At 42.2% G+C, this 24084-nt stretch overlaps 1 protein-coding gene across 1 annotated transcript in view; it reads left to right on the top strand.

Moving 5' to 3' along the window:
• The window catches only part of PTK2B (protein tyrosine kinase 2 beta), a 164281-nt gene that overhangs the window by 49586 nt on the left and 90611 nt on the right, over positions 1–24084 (top strand). Inside the window, exon 2 of the mRNA XM_044292491.1 lies at positions 19772–20008. Coding sequence (XP_044148426.1) covers positions 19817–20008 — 192 coding nt within the window. The 5' untranslated portion in view covers positions 19772–19816. The remainder of the gene's footprint in view (positions 1–19771; positions 20009–24084) is intronic.

Genomic DNA, 24084 nt, shown 5'->3' on the forward strand with positions numbered 1-24084 from the left:
ATATAACTACTATAATACTGCCTCCTATGTACAAGAATATAACTACTATAATACTGCTCCTATGTACAAGAATATAACTACTATAATACTGCCTCCTATATACAAGAATATAACTACTATAATACTGCCTCCTATGTACAAGAATATAACTACTATAATACTGCCTCCTATGTACAAGAATATAACTACTATAATACTGCTCCTATGTACAAGAATATAACTACTATAATACTGCCTCCTATGTACAAGAATATAACTACTATAATACTGCTCCTATGTACAAGAATATAACTACTATAATACTGCCTTCTATGTACAAGAATATAACTACTATAATACTGCTCCTATGTACAAGAATATAACTACTATAATACTGCTCCTATGTACAAGAATATAACTACTATAATACTGCCTCCTATGTACAAGAATATAACTACTATAATACTGCCTCCTATGTACAAGAATATAACTACTATAATACTGCTCCTATGTGCAAGAATATAACTACTATAATACTGCTCCTATGTACAAGAATATAACTACTATAATACTGCTCCTATGTACATGAATATAACTACTATAATACTGCCTTCTATGTACAAGAATATAACTACTATAATACTGCTCCTATGTACAAGAATATAACTATTATAATACTGCTCCTATGTACAAGAATATAACTACTATAATACTGCTCCTATGTACAAGAATATAACTATTATAATACTGCTCCTATGTACAAGAATATAACTACTATAATACTGCTCCTATGTACAAGAATATAACTACTATAATACTGCTCCTATGTACAAGAATATAACTATATTACTGCCCTATGTGCAAGAATATAACTACTATAATACTGCGCTATGTACAAGAATATAACTACTATAATACTGCTCCTATGTACAAGAATATAACTACTATAATGCTGCCTCCTATGTACAAGAATATAACTACTATAATACTGCTCCTATGTACAAGAATATAACTACTATTATACTACTCCTATGTACAAGAATATAACTACTGTAATACTGCTCCTATGTACAAGAGTATAACTACTATAATACTGCTCCTATGTACAAGAATATAACTACTACAATACTGCTCCTATGTACAAGAATATAACTACTATAATACTGCTCCTATGTACAAGAATATAACTACTGTAATACTGCTCCTATGTACAAGAATATAACTACTATAATACTGCTCCTATGTACAAGAATATAGCTACTATAATACTGCTCCTATGTACAAGAATATAACTACTGTAATACTGCTCCTATGTACAAGAATATAACTACTATAATACTGCCTCCTATGTACAAGAATATAGCTACTATAATACTGCTCCTATGTACAAGAATATAACTACTGTAATACTGCTCCTATGTACAAGAATATAACTACTATAATACTGCTCCTATGTACAAGAATATAACTACTACAATACTGCTCCTATGTACAAGAATATAACTACTATAATACTGCTCCTATGTACAAGAATATAACTACTATAATACTGCTCCTATGTACAAGAATATAACTACTATAATACTGCTCCTATGTACTAGAATATAACTACTATAATACTGCCTCCTATGTACAAGAATATAACTACTATAATACTGCTCCTATGTACAAGAATATAACTACTATAATACTGTTCCCATGTACAAGAATATAACTACTATAATACTGCCCCCTATGTACAAGAATATACCTACTATAATACTGCCTTCTTTGTACAAGAATATAACTACTATAATACTGCCCCCTTATGTGCTGTACAGTGCGGGGTCACATTTTTGGTTTGTCATATTTCAAGTGTCCTGTGTTTGTTTTGTTCGTGTTTTGACCTGTGTTTGGTTTTCACACGGATACAGTAAAATATTTGCTATGCGTCGGTTCTACATGAAAACACATTTCAGCACTTCTCTGGGATGCGGAGTTGTTGGTGTGACCACATGCCTGGGGGAGGGGGGCAGGTATGGGGAACCTGAGTTAACCATCTCTGCACTGAGCTGCTCTGTGCTCCAGGACCAGTAACAGTTTCCACCACTGACTCATTGTTTCTGGTAAGCGGGGAATGTCTCGCCTGTCGCCAATCGTGCCCAGCATTGCGTAAGGGCACTGAGTGCATAATACTGGGTTACACAAGATGCCGGAGGTAAATAGGTCAGGAGTCCCGGATACTGACAGGGGATTTCACTGTGGCAAATGTATGGCGAAACTTAAAGGGGTACTCCATATTAAGCATTTTTGAGTCCTGAGTCCCCTTAAGTGATTGTGCACTATCTTCTTTTTTACTGCTACTGCCCCAGGGTCTCCCTTTTAGTATTTCTGCTCCAGGATCCCCGTTTAGTCTCTTTTCCCCGGGGTTCACTTTTATTATCTCTGGTTCAGCATTCCCCTTTAGTATTTCTGCCCCAGGGTCCCCCTTTAGTATCTCTGCTCCGGTGTTAACTTTTATTATCTCTGGTGTTATTATCTCTGGTTCAGCATTCCCCTTTAGTATTTCTGCACCAGGGTCCCCCTTTAGTCTCTCTGCCCCGGGGTTCACTTTTATTATCTTTGGTTCAGCATTCCCCTTTAGTATTTTCGCTCCAGGGTCCGCCTTTAGTATCTCTGCCTCGGGGTTCACTTGTATTATCTCTGGTTCAGCATTCCCCTTTAGTATTTCCGCTCCAGGGTCCCCCTTTAGTCTCTCTGCCCCCGGGGTTCACTTTTATTATCTTTGGTTCAGCATTCCCCTTTAGTATTTCTGCTCCAGGGTCCCCCTTTAGTATCTCTGCCCCGGGGTTCACTTTTATTATCTCTGGTTCAGCATTCGCCTTTAGTATTTCTGCTCTAGGGTCCTCCTTTTTTTTTTTTTTTTCTTTTTAATTTGAGACAATAATATTTCCATACAAAATAAAACCTCAAACGTATTATTTCCATTTTCTTAAACCTTACCCGCCCAATTTCCTCCCAGACTCCCACCCTTTGCAATGCGTCTCCCCAAAAAAATAAAGAAAGAAAAGGATCGGGGATAGTGAGGAGTTTGAGGCAAGAAAAAAAATCTACATTTTATTCTCCCCATACCTTGAACAATTTATCCTCAGAATTTCTTTGTTTATATAGAACATATTTATACCTTTTAATCTTGTTAACGAGCTTTAACCATGTGCTTATACTTGGAGTATTCGATGAGAACCATGCCCGTGCAAGTACATTTTTATAGCATTGAAAAATCTTAACCCTCTGCGCTGTCTTTACTATCAAATCATGCAAAAATGTGGAAGTGTCTATATCAAAAAGCGAACATAGCTGAAAATTACTAAACCAAGATAAATTTGATATATTTTCTCTTTGTGCTAACTCCAAAAACGAAAAAAATATGCCCATTCCCAACCACCTGAGCAAGATAATAAATCTTGTTCTTTTGCCATTATTGTGCTCCAACCAATTCACCTAAGGCCTGTAGATAATAATTATGCCAAAGGGGCGCACAACAGAGGGATCCCTTCATTCCCAACCAATCTCTAATTGTACTCCATGACTTAATAAAAAGCTTCACAGCAACTCTATAGTCCTGTTGGAGATTGATTAATTGACCAGATTCCAATAAAGTCATGATATTATCATGTGAAGAAGTCTTCACCAAGGTTCTGCAAATTGGGCTTTTCTCCCATTCATAATACAGCCATAGCTGTGATGCCCTTCCAAGAGGAAAGATTTAATCCTCCCTGTTCCATCGGCTTATAAAAGTACTCCAATTTAAGCCTTACTCGCTTTCTCCCCCAAAGTAAATCACTGATGATTCTCTCAATCAGTTTTTTTTTTTTAAAACTTATCTTCAATCCATACTGGGGAGTTCCTGAGGATATACAATAATTGGGGCAAAATCACCATCTTCACCAGGGATATTCTATCGGCTCTAGATAGCGGGAGTCGGAGCCATATCGTTATTTTAGATCTCAATTTAGTTATCAATGGGATCAAGTTAAGCTGTAGGAAGTCTTCAATCTTAGAAGAAATTGTGATACCCAAATATTCAAATGAATCAGTGAAAGGTTCTAGTCTATCTAAAGGCATAAGATTTGTCTTAGACCAATTAATATCAAGACCCAGGGAGTTAACAACTTGAATAACCCTCAAGAGTGTAGTATTGGTATGTTGTATGTAAAATAAAACATCATCAGCGTATAAGGAAATACGATCTTCTGTTCCCGATATCCCAAACCCTTCAATTCTGGGATCCTGCCTAACCCTAGCAGCGAGGGGCTCAATATAAATATCAAATAATAGTGGAGAGAGTGGACATACTTGGTGGGTGCCTCTCCCCAAAGAAATACACTTTGTAAACATCTTATTGATATTCAACCTGGCCTTAGGGGATTTGTATAAAAGATTGATCATATTTAGGAACTTAATCCCAAATCCCATCCTCTCTAACACCCTCCAGAGGAATCTCCACTCCACCCTGTCAAAGGCCTTAGAGGCATCCAAAGACAGGATGGAACGAGAGACCCCCCGGGAGGACTGAATATTGGCAAAAAGGCAGTGCAGATTGTCATGAGTGCCCTTGTTAGGAATAAACCCGTTTTGGTCAGGATGTATTACGGATGAAATAACTTTAGACAACCTAGTAGTAGGAATCCTTGAGAGAAGCTTAACATCTGTATTAAGTAAAGAAATCGGCCTATATGAACCCCGTAACTAAGGGATCTTTGCCTTTTTTCAGTATTAGTACTATTCCAGCTTCAGTCATTCATTCCGGGAGACTACCGTCCTCTAATGACTCAGTGAATACCTTTAAAAGACGGTGGAGAACAGCCTCCCTATATTTATGATAAAACTTATATGAAAATCCATCAGATCCTGGAGAAGAGTTTCCCACACAAGCTTTCAAAGCGGCCTCTAACTCCTGCAAGGAGAGGTCCGCATCCAGGGATTCCCTTTGGGTATCTGTAAGGACTGGAAGAGAGATAGAATCCAAATATGAATCAATCGCTTCATCTGAAACACTATTATCTGATTTATACAGTTCCAGAAAATATTTCACGAATGCTTCTTTAAAGGGAACCTGTCAGCAACTTTATGTTGACCTCACTGAGGGCAGCATAAAATAGTGACAGAAATGCTGATCTCAGCGGTGTGTCACTCATGAGCTAAAAGTTAGAGGTTGCTGAGAACCAGAATCATAATCATAAGGCCTTGAAAAGACTCAAATCTACTTGAGAAGAGTCCTGGTTATTCATAATCTCCTGCTCTCTCGCCCATCTGCTGATGGTTGGCAGTTCTCTTCTAGAGAGAAAGGGAGAAAACTAGGTAGAAGACTGTCAGTCATCAGCAGGTGGGCAGGAGAGCAGGAATTCCTGAATAACCAGGACTCTTCTCAGGTGTCCGGGACTCTTTTCCAGGCCTAATCTTCAATGATTGTGATGTTGGTTCTCGGCAACCACTTACTTTTAACTTATAAATCACAGACTGGTGAAATCATCTCACCTGTCTCTACTTTGACTATGGGCAGCATAACGTTGTTGACGGGTTCCCTTTAATGCATTCCTGATCTTGAATAATTTTGCCTTCAGAGGAGCGAATACTAAGTATATCTTTTTTTTCATCCTGATTAGAGATAAACCTAGTCAGCATTTTCCCTGGACGACCTGATTCAGAAAAATATTTTGTCCCTTAAAAAAAAGCCTTTGCTGGGCCTTATCCAGAAGAAAGTCGGAATAAGTCTTGTCCTCTGCATAACCTCCCTCGTTTGTTCTGTGTTCTTACTAAAAAATACTCGTCCATACCGGCAGCTGCTGCTTCTTGCATAGCCTTTTCTTAAGTTAGAGATATTAATAATAACCCCCCCCCCCATGGTTGTCCATTACAGATATCCAAAGAGGGTTTAATATAAATGGGGGCCTAACCCTGTTTTATTGTCCACCATACATAGCTCAATGGAGAGAGGTAGATGGTCCGATAGAGAGCTAGCCTCATATTTCATATGTTTTATGTACCTCAAATAGTTTTTATTTATCAGGGCTAAGTCTGTCCTAGACATCGACCTCCCAGATCTACTAACACAGGAGTATGCTCGTTTCCCCTTCCCTACATATCCCCATATATCCTCAAAGCCAGATTTCTGGCAAAAACGGGACAAAGGAGACCCTTGGCGCGGGATGTACATATCTCTCTTCATGGAAACCCTATCATTTTCTGGATCAATGACACAATTAAAGTCCTAGAATAGACCTCCTAAACTAATACAGACGCCAGACCAGACCCCTAAACTAATTCAGAACCCAGACCAGACCCCTAAACTAATTCAGAACCCAGACCAGACCCATAAACTAATTCAGAACCCAGACCAGACCCCTAAACTAATTCAGAACCCAGACCAGACCCCTAAACTAATTCAGAACACAGACCAGACCCATAAACTAATTCAGAACCCAGACTAGACCCCTAAACTAATTCAGAACCCAGACTAGACCCCTAAACTAATTCAGAACCCAGACCAGACCCCTAAACTAATTCAGAACACAGACCAGACCCATAAACTAATTCAGAACCCAGACTAGACCCCTAAACTAATTCAGAACCCAGACTAGACCCCTAAACTAATTCAGAACCCAGACCAGACCCCTAAACTAATTCAGAACCCAGACCAGACCCTTAAACTAAGACAAATCTCAGACCAGACCCCTTTAAACTATAATAAAGAGCCAGACCACTAATGGCAGCTACCACTAGAGAGGATGACCTGATTGACTGACAAACCAGACAGAGAAAACTGGGCTCCTGCATAGGGCCACACGATTCAGGGACAGCAGTGACATAGTTGTAGGGGATGGATTTTCCTGCCTTCTTAGTTTTTTACTTCTCCATAGGAGTTCATTCATTACACCTGTTCACACATGAGGCCATGGAGCTCAGTGAAGCAAAGCCATTGCTGCTTCGTGCATCATTTTGCAAACCTCCATTGATATCGATGGTATCCTTCAGAAGTAAACACATAGCGGGTGCAGTGACCGAGTTACCCAGAGAAGATGCAGCGGTGTTTTGCACAAACAATAGATGTGCTTTCGCCTCCTTTATTTAGAAGACCTCCTGACTCCTGGTTTCTGCCGCTGGGTAATTAGCGGGTCAGACATCTGCTACGAGGGGCAATTATTTCTATTTGTGGTCCCTTTGCTTTGTGATCTCCCCTATTAAAGCCGCACACGACATTTGTGTTTCCTCCCACACAAACCAGCACGCAGCGTTCCTGCTGGGTTCATCACGAGCGGAGAGGTTTAACACCGCAACGAAACAGAAACTGCAGCTGTGTGAGAGCGCGAGTCACTAGTACCTGGCCCTGGCGCAATAGAGGCTGACTATACCCAGCACTGGTGAGAACTAGCTTTACAGACTATAAATATCATAGGCTAAGGACATGGCAGGTAAAAGTCGCACAATGGTGCAATACAGCACAACGGCCCTTAATATCAGACCGTCCTAGGATGGATTTTCATGCTCTGTGAAAAAGAAGACGTCAAGTGCAACTTTTATCTGGAGGGCACTGCTGTAAGACTGGAAGGATGGAAGAGTTAAAGCGGCAGGAGGGTGCACAAATAGATTTTGCATTATACTTAGTGCAATGAAACAGAAACTGCATCTGTGTTAGGGTACTTTCACACTAGCGTTTTTGTTTTCCGGCGCTGAGTTCCGTCACGGGAGCTCAATACCGTAAAAAAACGGATCAGTTTTATCCTAATGCTTTCTGAATGGAGAACAATGCGTTCAGGATGCATCACTTCAGTCCCTCTTACGTTTTTTGGCCGTAGAAAATACTGCGGTTTTCTCTCCGGCCAAAAATCCCGAACACTTGCCGGAATGCCGGCATTAATTTCCATTGAAATGTATTAGTGCCGCATTGACTGATCCATTCTTCCGGTCCACGCATGCGCAGACCTTTAAATCTGTGGGAAAAAAAAATACCGGATCCGTTTTTCCAGATGATACCGGAGAGACGGATCTGATATTTCAATGCATTTGTCAGACGGATCAGGATGCGGATTCATCTGACAAATGCCATCCGTTTGCGTCCGGATTGCCGGAATCCTCTGCCGCAAGTGTGAAAGTACCCTTAGGGCTCATGCACACGAACGTATTTCTTTCCGTGTCCATTCCGTTTTTTTGGCGGACCGTATACGGAACAATTCATTTCAATGGGTCCGCAAAAGAAACGGAAGGTACTCCGCGTGCATTCCGTTTCCGTATGGCCTCATGCACACGACCATTGTTTTGGTCCGCATCCGAGCCGCAGTATTTGCGGCTTGGATGCAAACCCATTCACTTGGTGTCCCGTGCCCGAGCTGTGAATCGCAAATTGCGGTCCGCAATGCACGGGCACCTTCCGTGGGGCAGGGGCATGGGGATCACATACCCATTCATTTGAATGGGTCCGCAATCCCTCTGTTCCGCAAAAAGATAGAGCATGTTCTATCTTTTTGCGGTGTGGAGGCACGGAACCGAACCCCAGAAAGCACTCTGTAGTGCTTCCGTTCCGCATCTCCGGATTTGCGGACCCATTGAAATGAATGGGTCCACATCCGTGATGTGGAATGACAACGGAACGGTGCCCGTGCATTGCGGATCCGCAAACGCGGACCGCAATACGGGAACGGGACACCGACGGTCGTGTGAACAAGCCCTAAGGCAAACTGCTGTCCGCATCTTTTGCAGCCCCATTGAAGTGAATGGGTCCGCATCCAAGCCGCCAAAACTGCGGCTCGGGTGCGGACCAAAACAACTGTCGTGTGCATGAGACCTAATGGTGAGACTGGTCACACAGTCCAGCAATGGGATGAGAATCTTAAGTCCACATCTGCTTATTACATACTATACATACATGTCATACACCAATGACATGTAAATGTCGCACAATGGCGCAACACAGCTCAGTGGCTTTTAATACCATCCTAGGATGGATTTACTTGCTGCGTGTTGACACAACTAAAAAAAAAGACATCAACTGCAACTTTTATTGGGAGGGCCCCGCTGTAAGACTGGAAGGATGAACGAGTTAAAGTGGTAGGAGGGTGCACAAATATACTTAGTGTTTAATTTCTTTTACAGATTTTTTTAATTATTCCATTAGGACAAATGTCAAACATCTGTATGTCCACATCTGCTTTTTACAGACTATAAATATCATACACTAATGACATGGGATGCAAAAGTTGCACAGTGGCTCAACAGAGCACAGTGGCTTTGTACAGGTCCTTCTCAAAAAATTAGCATATTGTGATAAAGTTCATTATTTTCTGTAATGTACTGATAAACATTAGACTTTCATATATTTTAGATGCATTACACACCAACTGAAGTAGTTCAAGCCTTTTATTGTTTTAATATTGATGATTTTGGCATACAGCTCATGAAAACCCAAAATTCCTATCTCAAAAAATTAGCATATTTCATCCGACCAATAAATGAAAAGTGTTTTTAATACAAAAAAAGTCAACCTTCAAATAATTATGTTCAGTTATGCCCTCAATACTTGGTCGGGAATCCTTTTGCAGAAATGACTGCTTCAATACGGCGTGGCATGGAGGCAATCAGCCTGTGGCACTGCTGAGGTGTTATGGAGGCCCAGGAGGCTTCAATGCGGCGTGGCATGGAGGCAATCAGCCTGTGGCACTGCTGAGGTGTTATGGAGGCCCAGGATGCTTCCATAGCGGCCTTAAGCTCATCCAGAGTGTTGGGTCTTGCGTCTCTCAACTTTCTCTTCCCAATATCCCACAGATTCTCTATGGGGTTCAGGTCAGGAGAGTTGGCAGGCCAATTGAGCACAGTAATACCATGGTCAGTAAACCATTTACCAGTGGTTTTGGCACTGTGAGCAGGTGCCAGGTCGTGCTGAAAAATGACATCTTCATCTCCATAAAGCTTTTCAGCAGATGGAAGCATGAAGTGCTCCAAAATCTCCTGATAGCTAGCTGCATTGACCCTGCCCTTGATAAAACACAGTGGACCAACACCAGCAGCTGACATGGCACCCCAGACCATCACTGACTGTGGGTACTTGACACTGGACTTCAGGCATTTTGGCATTTCCCTCTCCCCAGTCTTCCTCCAGACTCTGGCACCTTGATTTCCGAATGACATGCAACAGTCCAGTGCTGCTTCTCTGTAGCCCAGGTCAGGCGCTTCTGCCCCTGTTTCTGGGGAATGCGGCACCTGTAGCCCATTTCCTGCACACGCCTGTACACGGGGGCTCTGGATGTTTCTACTCCAGACTCAGTCCACTGCTTCCGCAGGTCCCCCAAGGTCTGGAATCGGTCCTTCTCCACAATCTTCCTCAGGGTCCGGTCACCTCTTCTCGTTGTGCAGCGTTTTCTGCCACACTTTTTCCTTCCCACAGACTTCCCACTGAGGTGCCTTGATACAGCGCTCTGGGAACAGCCTATTCCTTCAGACATGTCTTTCTGTGTCTTACCCTCTTGCTTGAGGGTGTCAATGATGGCCTTCTGGACAGCAGTCAGGTCGGCAGTCTTACCCATGATTGCGGTTTTGAGTAATGAACCAGGCTGGGAGTTTTTAAAAGCCTCAGGAATCTTTTGCAGGTGTTTAGAGTTAATTAGTTGATTCAGATGATTAGGTTAATAGCTCGTTTAGAGAACCTTTTCATGATATGCTAATTTTTTGAGATAGGAATTTGGGGTTTTCATGAGCTGTATGCCAAAATCATCAATATTAAAACAATAAAAGGCTTGAACTACTTCAGTTGGTGTGTAATGAATCTAAAATATATGAAAGTCTAATGTTTATCAGTACATTACAGAAAATAATGAACTTTATCACAATATGCTAATTTTTTGAGAAGGACCTGTATATTCCTTCCTAGGGCATATAAATTTTTTTTGCTGTGACTTGATACAACTGGCAAAATAATTATTTTTGGGAGGGCCCGGCTGTAAGACTGGAAGGATGAACGAGTTAAAGTGGCAAGAGGGTACACAAAGCAATTTAATAAATATACTTAGTGTTTCATATTTTTTTCTATAGATTTTTTTTTTATCCTTCCAGAACAAATATCAGCAGAAAGCGGAATAATTGCTGCAAATGTATAAAAATCAACATGTTGGCTCTTTGGTCGGAGCAGATCGTTGTCATGTCGGCAGGATTCTGCTTCTCAGTGGTGCAGATGGCAGCAAGTTCTGCGTGTAATCTTGGCAGCGGCTGGCGTGATCGAGAGGCACAAATCATTCAATCATTCTGCCACTTGTCAAGCCTCATTGCCGGGATGTATTTTCCTGGATGCGGCAGTACAAAATTTAAAGGGCCCCTGAGTGTTAAAGCAGGTGTGCTCAACCTGCGGCCCTCCAGCTGTTGCAAAACTACAACTCCCAGCATGCCCGAACAGCCTACAGCAGGGCATTGTGGGAGTTGTAGTTTTAAAACAGCCGGGGGGCCTCAGGTTGAGCATGCCTGGCCTACAGCTATCAGCCTACAGCAAGGCATTGTGGGAGTTGTAGTTTTGCAACAGCCGGAGGGCCGCAGTTTGAGCATCCCTGTCTTAAAGGTATATCTCTTCCATATACCATACAGAATGCTTTTCAGGAGGTGCAACTGCCATTCACCCGAGATCTGTCATGAACCCCTGCTTGCTGTCAGTGAATAGAAACAAGAGCGAGCGTGGTCAGGTGAGGTAATAATAACTGACATTCACTTTTTTTGCTTGCTGTCAGCGAATAGAAACAACGGGGATCTTGATTCACCTGCCCTTTTTTTTTTTTCTACGTATGCCTATGGGCTTTTCAGGGGCTGGAAACCTGTCCTGATCATGTGCAGCTCAAACAGGTGCAGGGTTTGTTACAGTGTATCAGCTGTCTCTTGTAAACAGCTACACGATCAGGACAGGATGTAACGGGTCATTCCCAGCTCAGACATTTATGGCATCACATCTCCAGCACCGTTTCGGGGTCCCCAACCCCTGTTGTGCCTGATGAGGCTGCCACCGGTCACCGCGTCCAAGCAGACGCAGTGACCGTGGCCGTTTCCGTTTCAAGACCCGTATCTGTGCCATCAATGTCTGTGCTGAGGCTAACCCTTTAAGTCCCTGGCTTAATAGAATGTTTCCATTCACTGACAACAACTTGCACCATATTTATTATAGACCGGTGCCATTTTTGGTGCAAAAACAGGACATACATGTACAACAATATGATATATTTGTGCTACGTATTACACAGTGAGCACAAAGTTTATTGTAACTTGCGCAAATAAAAATAAACAAACATCAAACTACGTATAAAAGCGCCCTACTGTGCTCAACAACCCCGGTGACTCGTGGCGTTACCTATGAAGCGGGCTGTGGAGAGGGTGCTCGCTCTCGTTACTCATTGGGAGATGCGTACATCTCTGAATCATATGATGCGTGCTTATAGCCGGGATTACGGATAACGTCAAGCTGTAAATATCCAGTGACTCACTCATTTTCAGGGTCTTTTTCTCATCGCACTGGCGGAATAAAAACATTTCAAGGTCCTCATTAATGGAGAGAGAATCGGATTTTACGCAGCGCGATGTGTAATTGGCTCATCAGAACGATAGCAACAAATCGCTGCCAAAACGAGAGGAGATTCATTAGAAGAAATGCTTTCCTTTTAGGGCTGACATTGCTAGGGTCCACTGTACTGTCATCACAATATCCGCCTGAAAAAAAGCCAGGAAGTCATGGCCACTAGGGGTCTCACTTCCACCTAAGTTGAAGTCCATTACTCACTGTCAGGCAAGATGCCTCCATGGTAACAGTATGATGTATCCCTCCTTATCTGTTCTATGAGCTCAAGAGCTGAAAACAAACATAGCAGGAAGTAAGGGAAAGGATGTCACACCAGTAGATGTTGGCCGACTTCCATAGAAGGGAGATACCCCTGCTTCTGAGAGAAATGCATCTAGCTGTGCATCTTAACCAGGGAATGATATGGCTGAAGAAAGGGAAGCCAAAACATAACTATTCCTTCACAGTTATGATTCTACAAAGAAGCACAGCCATTATGCAAACTTTTTTGAAACTCAGGTATGCTTTAAAATCCTTGGAGGCTTTGTACATACTATGGAATAGTAAGGAGGCACTGTTGGAGGAAGGGGAAGATATTGACAGGGCAGTAAAAAAAGCGCTTCTAAAATATGCCACCATATATTTTGCAGAGCTGTGATGGTAATGTATTCACATTGGTCCTTATAGCCAGTGAAGTAGAGTCCAGTTCAGACACACACAGAGTTGCAACAGCATTATAGTGAGTGCAGCTCTGGAGTATAATACAGGATGTAACTCAGGATCAGTACAGGATAAGTAATGTAATGTATGTACACAGTGACTGCACCAGCAGAATAGTGAGTGCAGCTCTGGAGAATAATGCAGGATGTAACTCAGGATCAGTACAGGATAAGTAATGTAATGTATGTACACAGTGACTGCACCAGCAGAATAGTGAGTGCAGCTCTGGAGTATAATACAGGATGTAACTCAGGATCAGTACAGGATAAGTAATGTATGTACACAGTGACTCCACCAGCAGAATAGTGAGTGCAGCTCTGGAGTATAATACAGGATGTAACTCAGGATCAGTACAGGATAAGTAATGTAATGTATGTACACAGTGACTGCACCAGCAGAATAGTGAGTGCTGCTCTGGAGTATAATACAGGATGTAACTCAGGATCAGTACAGGATAAGTAATGTATGTACACAGTGACTCCACCAGCAGAATAGTGAGTGCAGCTCTGGAACATCATACAGGATGTAACTCAGGATCAGTATAGGATAAGTAATGTAATGTATGTACACAGTGACTGCACCAGCAGAACAGTGAGTGCAGCTCTGGAGTATAATACAGGATGTAACTCAGGATCAGTACAGGATAAGTAATGTAATGTATGTACACAGTGACTGCACCAGCAGAATAGTGAGTGCTGCTCTGGAGTATAATACAGGATGTAACTCAGGATCAGTACAGGATAAGTAATGTATGTACACAGTGACTCCACCAGCAGAATAGTGAGTGCAGCTCTGGAACATCATACAGGATGTAACTCAGGATCAGTATAGGATAAGTAATGTAATGTATGTACACAGTGACTGCACCAGCAGAACAGTGAGTGCAGCTCTGGAGTATAATACAGGATGTAACTCAGGATCAGTACAGGATAAGTAATGTAATGTATGTACACAGTGACTGCACCAGCAGAATAGTGAGTGCCGCTCTGGAGTATAATACAGGATGTAACTCAGGATCAGTACAGGATAAGTAATGTAATGTATGTACACAGTGACTGCACCAGCAGAATAGTGAGTGCAGTTAATGTTTCTCTCATGAGTTTATCTCCTTTATTGAAATCATATTTTATGTCCCTGGTTTCAGTCCATCTTATAGTATGAAAACTGGTCGAGAGATCACATTCTCTATGGTGAGAGCGTGCAGCTTCCGTGAACATTCTCATTTGTAATGATGGTTTGGAGGAAGCCACAGACATACATTATGGTATCTAAAGAGACTCTTCCTGAGAAAGAGGCCACAAGAGGTTTTGAAATGCCTTAATTTTATCTTGTAAGTTATTACAGTGTAGGAAGGGGTTAATATTATTGTTAATGATTCTGTAACGTCTTTAGGTTATTATTTAAACGGGTGCTGTGCTTTGTGCAGTTCCTTTTATGGTAAGCTAAGTACAAGCTAGGACCTCTAGTGATTGGTTGTATCTGGTGGTAAACATGTCAGCAAGTGCTTAGTTTCCCTGCATTGCCCCCACAGGAGAAATGAAGAATTGCACCATTCTCCCTTAAATCAATTGACTGTCTGTGTAATACAGTGGGCATGCTGGGTTCACCAGAGAAAGATGCTCCTCTTGTCCCCTCTCCACTCTGGCTGATAGATGAGGGTCCTGAACTGAGAAGCAGCTGGATTTGCCTTATGGCCGACCTGGGTGTATTAGTGCACCACTGCTTTTTTTTTTTTTTTTTATGGTCTGGGATCTTGGATTCCACATCTGCTTACATCATGAGAGTTGCCGATCAGTATTTTGTAGGTAATGTTATTTGGACACCTTGAAGCTTTATCTGGGCACTGTATGGCGGTGGTATTTAGGCTCTGTAGGTGGTGATCAGGCACTATATGGCGTGTTTGTATTATTTGGGTACTATAGAATACACCAGGAGGAGACCTTAATCCCCAGTGGTGTCTCTAAGACTCCCGTAGACACTAAGGCCCCGAGTGCAACCGCTTTCTTTGCACCTCCTATAGTGCACTATAAGGTACTGCACAGGCCCCCATCCAAGCTAGGGTGCCGCCATCATCGTCTATGATATGAGATGTACATTTTTAATGTTTTTTTTAAAATGCCAGTAAATCTCGTGGAGCTGTACTGCTTTTCTCATTTTCTTATCGTTGAGTTTGTTTGTCCATATTTTTAAATATTTTTTTTTTTTAACTAAATATATCAAAATGGAAGAAAACAGAAGCTCTAACAGCTTGGCGGGGAGTAAACGTCTACGCTCTTTTTGCTTGGCTTTTAGCTGTCAGGCAGAAATGAAATAAAAACTAGGCTGTAGATATACTTTTAGAATATTTTTACAGTATATTTTTAGATGTAATAGCTAGAAGTATGACTTTGAAAAGCCTTAAAAAAAAGCTGTGACTTTTTTTTTTTTTGGTTTGGTTCTAAATTTTGCTTTTTGCTATAAAAAAAATCCTGAAATATCAGTTTGTTTACTGGCCTCCGGGGGCAGAGTTTTCAGTCATCTCTACAGTAAGTCCTATGTACAGTAATAAAGCTGGAGGCTGATAACACCATCCGCGATAGGCCAGCTCCACCTCACTGCACACTGGCTCCAGTCCTTTTTAGAGAGCATGCTCACTACATTCGCATTTTCTGACTCAACGGGGTTGTCTGGTTTTACAAATAAATGACTTTTAGTTTTTTGGTTTTTTTTGTACAGTGTCACACCTGTTCACATGTGGTACTGCAGCTCAGTGCCATTCTGCTGCGATGCACAATATGTGGACACAGTGGGGCGGATTGACGATTGAAACTGCACCAGAAATCTGGCGTAGATGCTTTGCACCACATTTGAGTGTAATTCACAAATTTTTGGCTGCATTTGAAAGGGAGCATGGCTTCATGGGAAATGGGCATGGCTTATCATGTGCGTTTTTCGCACTTTTAAATGTGAACTGTACCCACTTCACGATTGGAACCTGCGACGCACTAAAGGCAACGTAGTAAAGGCTATTTTATACATTTAATGGCTTATCATGTACAAAGAAAATGCACCAAAAAGTAAACGCCTTTTTTTAACAAATTTCTTGAAATTTGTTCTGGGTCCAATTTGACGAATTTTTTTAAAACATTTAATTTGGGTACAAATCGATCCTACCCAAATATGCTCCGACTGTAGAGAATAAAGAGAGAGAAGGAGGGGGAGATAGAATCAGTGCATTTTTTGCATTCCCACCTAATGCTTTTCTGGAAAAGAAACATGAAAGCTAGTCTCTTTTCTAGGTTTCATCCCAGGAACCCTGCTCGTTCTGGGTAACTGCTCTAACAGAGCTTGATTGGCTGCCTGAGAGGTCTCAGTTGGGGTACTGTTCCTCCTTCTGGAGGGCACCTGGTATGCATGAGGAGTATTGTAAGCAAGACAACGCTCCTCTGGGTTTCTAGGAAAAATATATAAAAATTAGCATCTGCTGGCATCAGATAGGCTTAGTAAAGCAAGTTGGAATATGTTTCCCAGAACTCCAGAGGAGTGGTGCCTGGCCCACAGTACTCTGCACACATACTTTGCATACCAGGAGCTTCCTGTAATGAGAAAAAGTACCCCCCGGACAACGCATATACAGGTCCTACTAAAAAAAATTGCATATTGTGATAAAGTTCATTATTTTCTATAATGTACTGATAAACATTAGACTTTCATATATTTTAGATTCATTACACACCAACTGAAGTAGTTCAAGCCTTTTATTGTTTTAATATTGATGATTTTGGCATACAGCTCATGAAAACCCAAAATTCCTATCTAAAAAAATTAGCATATCATGAAAAGGTTCTCTAAACGAGCTATTAACCTAATCATCTGAATCAACTAATTAACTCTAAACACCTGCAAAAGATTCCTGAGGCTTTTAAAAACTCCCAGCCTGGTTCATTACTCAAAACCGCAATCATGGGTAAGACTGCCGACCTGACTGCTGTCCAGAAGGCCATCATTGACACCCTCAAGCAAGAGGGTAAGACACAAAGACATGTCTGAAGGAATAGGCTGTTCCCAGAGCGCTGTATCAAGGCACCTCAGTGGGAAGTCTGTGGGAAGGAAAAAGTGTGGCAGAAAACGCTGCACAACGAGAAGAGGTGACCGGACCCTGAGGAAGATTGTGGAGAAGGACCGATTCCAGACCTTGGGGGACCTGCAGAAGCAGTGGACTGAGTCTGGAGGAGAAACATCCAGACCCACCGTGTACAGGCGTGTGCAGGAAATGGGCTACAGGTGCCGCATTCCCCAGGTCAAGCCACTTTTGAACCAGAAACAGCGGCAGAAGCGCCTGACCTGGGCTACAGAGAAGCAGCACTGGACTGTTGCATGTCATTCGGAAATCAAGGTGCCAGAGTCTGGAGGAAGACTGGGGAGAGGGAAATGCCAAAATGCCTGAAGTCCAGTGTCAAGTACCCACAGTCAGTGATGGTCTGGGGTGCCATGTCCGCTGCTGGTGTTGGTCCACTGTGTTTTATCAAGGGCAGGGTCAATGCAGCCGCTATCAGGAGATTTTGGAGCACTTCATGCTTCCATCTGCTGAAAAGCTTTATGGAGATGAAGATTTCATTTTTCAGCACGACCTGGCACCTGCTCACAGTGCCAAAACCACTGGTAAATGGTTTACTGACCATGGTATTACTGTGCTCAATTGGCCTGCCAACTCTCCTGACCTGAACCCCATAGAGAATCTGTGGGATATTGGGAAGAGAAAGTTGAGAGACGCAAGACCCAACACTCTGGATGAGCTTAAGGCCACTATCGAAGCATCCTGGGCCTCCATAACACCTCAGCAGTGCCACAGGCTGATGGCCTCCATGCCACGCCGCATTGAAGCAGTCATTTCTGCAAAAGGATTCCCGACCAAGTATTGAGTGCATAACTGAACATAATTATTTGAAGGTTGACTTTTTTTGTATTAAAAACACTTTTCTTTTATTGGTCGGATGAAATATGCAAATTTTTTGAGATAGGAAATTTGAGTTTTCATGAGCTGTATGCCAAAATCATCAATATTAAAACAATAAAAGGCTTGAACTACTTCAGTTGGTGTGTAATGAATCTAAAATATATGAAAGTCTAATGTTTATCAGTACATTACAGAAAATAATGAACTTTATCACAATATGCTAATTTTTAGAGAAGGACCTGTATATATTGCCCAGAAGCCCAGAGTAGCAGAATTGATTTACTCATTCTTAATTTTGTGTATATCTTAGAAGATTTTGTCACCCTTAAGTATAATAAATACATAACATATACTGTTTTACCATGACTTTAATATCTAAAGTGAAATACAAATAAGCAACACAACTTTGGTTGGAGATGTGCAAAAGGGCATTGGGGTTCATACAAAGAGGTGTCTTGGTGCAAGTTTGCCTTGGGGAAAGCCCAGGTAGGGTTTTGACTCAGAGAGGTTCTCAAAGAAGATACATCCATGTAGAACAGAGGCTGTGGGGACTCCATGTAGAACTTTGGCATAGAAATATCGAAGAAGAAAATAATTTTAGTAGAAAACTTCCCAGCTCGCCTAGGTTGGTCGAGCAAGATGCATAGTATGAGCGATGAGGTCAACAATGATCTCTTGAATGTGAAGAAGAAAAAGGAGAAGAGGACCACATTTAAATCCAAAGAATTTTAGAAATCCAATATGGTGAAGTTTGTCCATGTCCCTTTTGTCTAAAGAAGGGGTTTAACACCTCTATACTGCGAGTGGGATCATTAATGAGTTTGATTTTGATATCTTCACCATATTGGATTCTTCAGATTGGAGCACGGTCCCAAGAGCTTCTTCTTCACATTTTTTGGGACGTGTTCAGATATACTATAGCTGTGACAGAGCTAAATATGACATTGAGTTTTTTTTTACATGCTACCAAGTTTATATGCTATCCAATGGAAAAGATCACAGACTATGATATAATACTTTACTTCATTTGGAAATATGGCTCTGCTACATTTTCTGAAAGATGTGATTGAGGAACATTGACTTTGAGAAGTTAAAATACAATACTGATAGAAAGTGGTTTAATTAGAACTTTCCCTAGGCGGTTGTCTTCTGGGCCTATTATTGTTGCAGAATGTGGAACGACCGGATTATCTCCTGGTACATTGATGGGCTAGTCGAGAACCGAACAGACTATATCTGCAGAACTTTGTGAGATGTTCATGGAGCAAATAGTCTTGGAATTGCTGGAAAGATAATAAACCTCCTATGAGAATATGGCTGTTGGTGTAGAATATTGACTAGGAGATGTTTGGAAAGTACATGGATTATGTTCAATATTATGGAAGGAGAACCTGTGTGGGAAGTTGTCCATGTAGACAAACTCATAACCAGACACTGGCAGAGGATATGTGCAGTATAACACTTGGCTGACTGTTGAATATCTTTGTTGTACTTCGTTGATATCATAGGTTTTTACCAGTGTAAGGACATAAGAGTAGAATACATGAGCTTCACAAGAACTTTCTTTGTCTCCACAGATAAGTAATGTCCAGTTCTTAGCCCATATTCCAATCCCTGCCAGGATGTCTCTGGACCGTATAAACCGTTCAAGGGGAAACACTTTTGTTTATTCAGATGGCCCCACAGATCAGCCATTCGATGGAGAGATCAGTAAGGAAGAGATGCGGATTCTCAAGGTGTGCTTTCATAGCAATAGCTCCAACCTCATGAAGAACTTCAAGCTTGTCAAGTGCAGCATCTTCACAGACATACGGGTAAGTCGTGATCTTTTTGTAAATGTGATTTGCATTTGTGGTCATTGTACTCTATGAGTTGGAGGGTCAGAGGAGTCAATAAACTTATCGATGAGTATAATTGATTTAGTCATTGTACTCTATGGACGACAGGCTACTGTACTTTATGGGCTGGGCATTTAGAAGAGTCAATGAACCTATAACTGAAGAGTCAGGACAATTGATTCAGCCATTACATTCTAGTGAGGATCAGATGAATCAAGGGATGTATGGATGAGGATAATCAACTTGCCCATTGTACTCTATGGTTAGAGAATCAGAGCCAGTAAAGCTATGAATGACAATATGGGATTTGATTATGGATTTTTATGGATTTGGGAAGCAGAAAAATGAAGGGATGTGCAGATGAGAATGAACAATTTGCCCATTGTACTCTTTGAGTAGAGGGATGAGAAAGATCAATGGCTGTATGAATGAGGATAATTGACTTGCCCATTGTGCTTTACAGCTTAAGGAATAAGTTAAATCAATGGATGTGATTATGATAATCTATTGGGCCATTGTATTCTATGGTTTGGAAGATCAGATGAGTCTATGGTCCTACAGATGAGGATAACTGATTTGGCCATTGTGCTCTGCGGGTTGGGGGATCAGATGAGTCTAAGGCCTTACAGATGAGAATAATCAATTTGACCATTGCTCGCTATAAATTGGGGGATCAAAATAAGTCTGTGGTCTTTGGCCATTGCGCTCTATAGGTTTTGGGATCTGAGTCTATGGTCCTAAAGATAAGAATAGTTGATTTTGCTGTTGTATTTTATTGTTTGGGCCCGGATCAGATGAGTCTATGGTCCTACAGATGAAGATAACTGATTTGGCCTTAGTGTTCAATAGTTTGGAGCATCAGGCGATTTTATGGTCCTACAGACGAGTATCATTTATTTGGCCATTGTACTCTATAGGTTGAGGGATCAGAGTTGTCAATGGCTGTACAATGGGCATAATTTATCTGACAATTGCAATCTATGGGTTGAGGCATCAGATGAGTCAGTAATTGTACGATTAGGACACCATTGTCTTTACTTAGTAGCGATGACCACCTCCAGTAGTGTGGACCATGCTACAAATAAGACCCTCAATTTCAAGCTACGTTAAAGGGGTTGTCAGGGACTATAAAAGATGGCGTTTTTTTCCCACACCCGTCTGCAGGTTGTGTGCGATATTACAACACAGCCCCATTCACTTCAGTAGAGCTGAGTTGCAATACCAAACCCATGGACAGTAGTGAGGCTGTTTTTGGACTAAAGCAGCCATGTTTTTCTAATTCTGGATAACCCCTTTAAGAATATAAAAAGCAAGTGCATTAGCCAAAAGGTGTGGTCTTTAATCGGTTGGAGCATTTTTAATTTAGGTTTTTTAGTTTTCTTTTTAAATTTTTGGATGCCCCTTTCATGTTCAGATCCCTTGTGGCTAGGTGCATCATTCATCCATTCTCCAATTGGAAACCAACTCTTTCCCTACTGTAGTAGGGAGGGGGGGTTACTAGTGTTCAGTGAAGTGAAGCATTCAAAGTGGAATTCAGTAATGAATCTGAACTTTCTCACACTTCATGGTAACAAATAAGGTTTTCCTAAAATGGCAGATGCACGTGTTACACAGCGATGCTCAATGTAGAGGAGACAAGCCCAGGAAAGCAAGATCACCCATAATGCTGTGCAGACAGCCAATCCGCAAATAGCCATCCCCTGTGACGTCACAGCCCTATAAAACCCTGATCCTGCGTGGTCTCCGCCATTGTCCTGTGAGCTGAGCATAGGGAAAGACATGGAAAGCGCTCATGCTCTAGGGACAGTGTTGCTGAAAACGATTAGTAGAAGAATATTGGAGAGGGTGAGTGCAGGGAGATCATAGGGACAGTGCAGGGAGACTGCAGGGACAGTGCAGACAGACTTATTCTGCGTCAATTTTCCTACTTTATCCGTAAACTAAGATATGTAATTCAATACTGAATTATTTATGTGAATGAGGATTGTTAAAATATAACGGTTACTAGGTCATTTAAAATTAGATTTTACTAATGGGTGAAAAACAACGATTATTACAACAATAATTACATGAACCTCCACAGCCAAACAAGAATTACATATACCTCTACGGATAGTGTCTCACGTTGAGGTATGAAAATGGTTTGATCTTACCACGTTTGGTGGATGCCACGGCCTGTGGAGGGTGGTTCAGGTATTCGATGATTACCAGAATCTGCGTGACCTGGGTGCTGATGTCTAAGGCAGTGTGAGTACTCCTGTAAAGCCCTATTGTGTCTTTCCTACCTACAAGTGGGCTGGGAGCTATACACACACCTGCCTAGCACACATGGAGCACCCGCCCCGACAGGGGCGACCCCATACCGAACCTTGCCCTCAGTAGGGGCCTAATCCTATTAATACCCTAATTGCGCAGCCCTACACGCCATGTTTCGGTCTCAATGTCCAGACCTCATCAGGGGATATCAACTATGTATTCAAGGGTAACTAGAAACAAATTACAAATATATACTAATTATAGATCACTAAATACTCTGAGTGGTAACTCTAAATAGGTGTATTAAAGACTCAGATTACTTACTGAAAGAAGAAGGTAATGTTTAGCCTCGTACTTCCACTCTGGATATTCAATGGGTCATATCCACGCCATGACATGGGAAGTGTCCCATGTAAGCTGTCTGTCTCACCCAAAATGGTCATCTGGGTGAGCAATTGTTGGTTGCTGTCCACCTCTTTATATACCCCACCTCCCGGTACATGTACGCCCCCCGATTAACCGTCTCACCTGTCCGCAACGGCCATAGTATCTGGAATAGTCTGTGGAACGCACGCCGCTCGCGTGCGTTCCACCGGACCGGAAGCTGGCATCACATGGTGCGGGCTCACCGGAAGTGAGATCAGGGCCTGCGTCTGAGCATCACCGGTTGCTTGGCAACTGCCCAGCTAGCATCTGCAAGGCCCATACGCTGCAATTGATAGCTTGCCTGTAGAGTTGAGCGAACACCTGGATGTTCGGGTTCGAGAAGTTCGGCCGAACATCCCGGAAATGTTCGGGTTCGGGATCCGAACCCGATCCGAACTTCGTCCCGAACCCGAACCCCATTGAAGTCAATGGGGACCCGAACTTTTCGGCACTAAAAAGGCTGTAAAACAGCCCAGGAAAGAGCTAGAGGGCTGCAAAAGGCAGCAACATGTAGGTAAATCCCCTGCAAACAAACGTGGATAGGGAAATGAATTAAAATAAAAATTAAATAAATAAAAATTAACCAAAATCAATTGGAGAGAGGTCCCATAGCAGAGAATCTGGCTTCACGTCACCCACCACTGGAACAGTCCATTCTCAGATATTTAGGCCCCGGCACCCAGGCAGAGGAGAGAGGTCCCGTAACAGAGAATCTGTCTTCATGTCAGCAGAGAATCAGTCTGCATGTCATAGCAGAGAATGAGGCTTCACGTCAGCCACCACTGCAACAGTCCATTGTCATATATTTAGGCCCAGCACCCAGGCAGAGGAGGGAGGTCCCGTAACAGAGAATCTGTCTTCATGTCAGCAGAGAATCAGTCTGCATGTCATAGCAGAGAATCAGGCTTAACGTCAGCCACCACTGCAACAGTCCATTGGCATATATTTAGGCCGAGCACCCAGGCAGAGGAGAGAGGTCCCGTAACAGAGAATCTGTCTTCATGTCAGCAGAGAATCAGTCTTCATATCATAGCAGAGAATCAGGCTTCACGTCAGCCACCACTGTAACAGTCCATTGGCATATATTTAGGCCCAGGCACCCAGACAGAGGAGAGGTTCATTCAACTTTGGGTAGCCTCGCAATATAATGGTAAAATGAAAATAAAAATAGGATTGAATGAGGAAGTGCCCTGGAGTACAATAATATATGGTTAAGGGGAGGTAGTTAATGTCTAATCTGGACAAGGGACGGACAGGTCCTGTGGGATCCATGCCTGGTTCATTTTTATGAACGTCAGCTTGTCCACATTGGCTGTAGACAGGCGGCTGCGTTTGTCTGTAATGACGCCCCCTGCCGTGCTGAATACACG

The sequence above is a fragment of the Bufo gargarizans genome, chromosome 4 (assembly GCF_014858855.1).
Source record: "Bufo gargarizans isolate SCDJY-AF-19 chromosome 4, ASM1485885v1, whole genome shotgun sequence".
Lineage (NCBI taxonomy): Eukaryota > Metazoa > Chordata > Amphibia > Anura > Bufonidae > Bufo > Bufo gargarizans.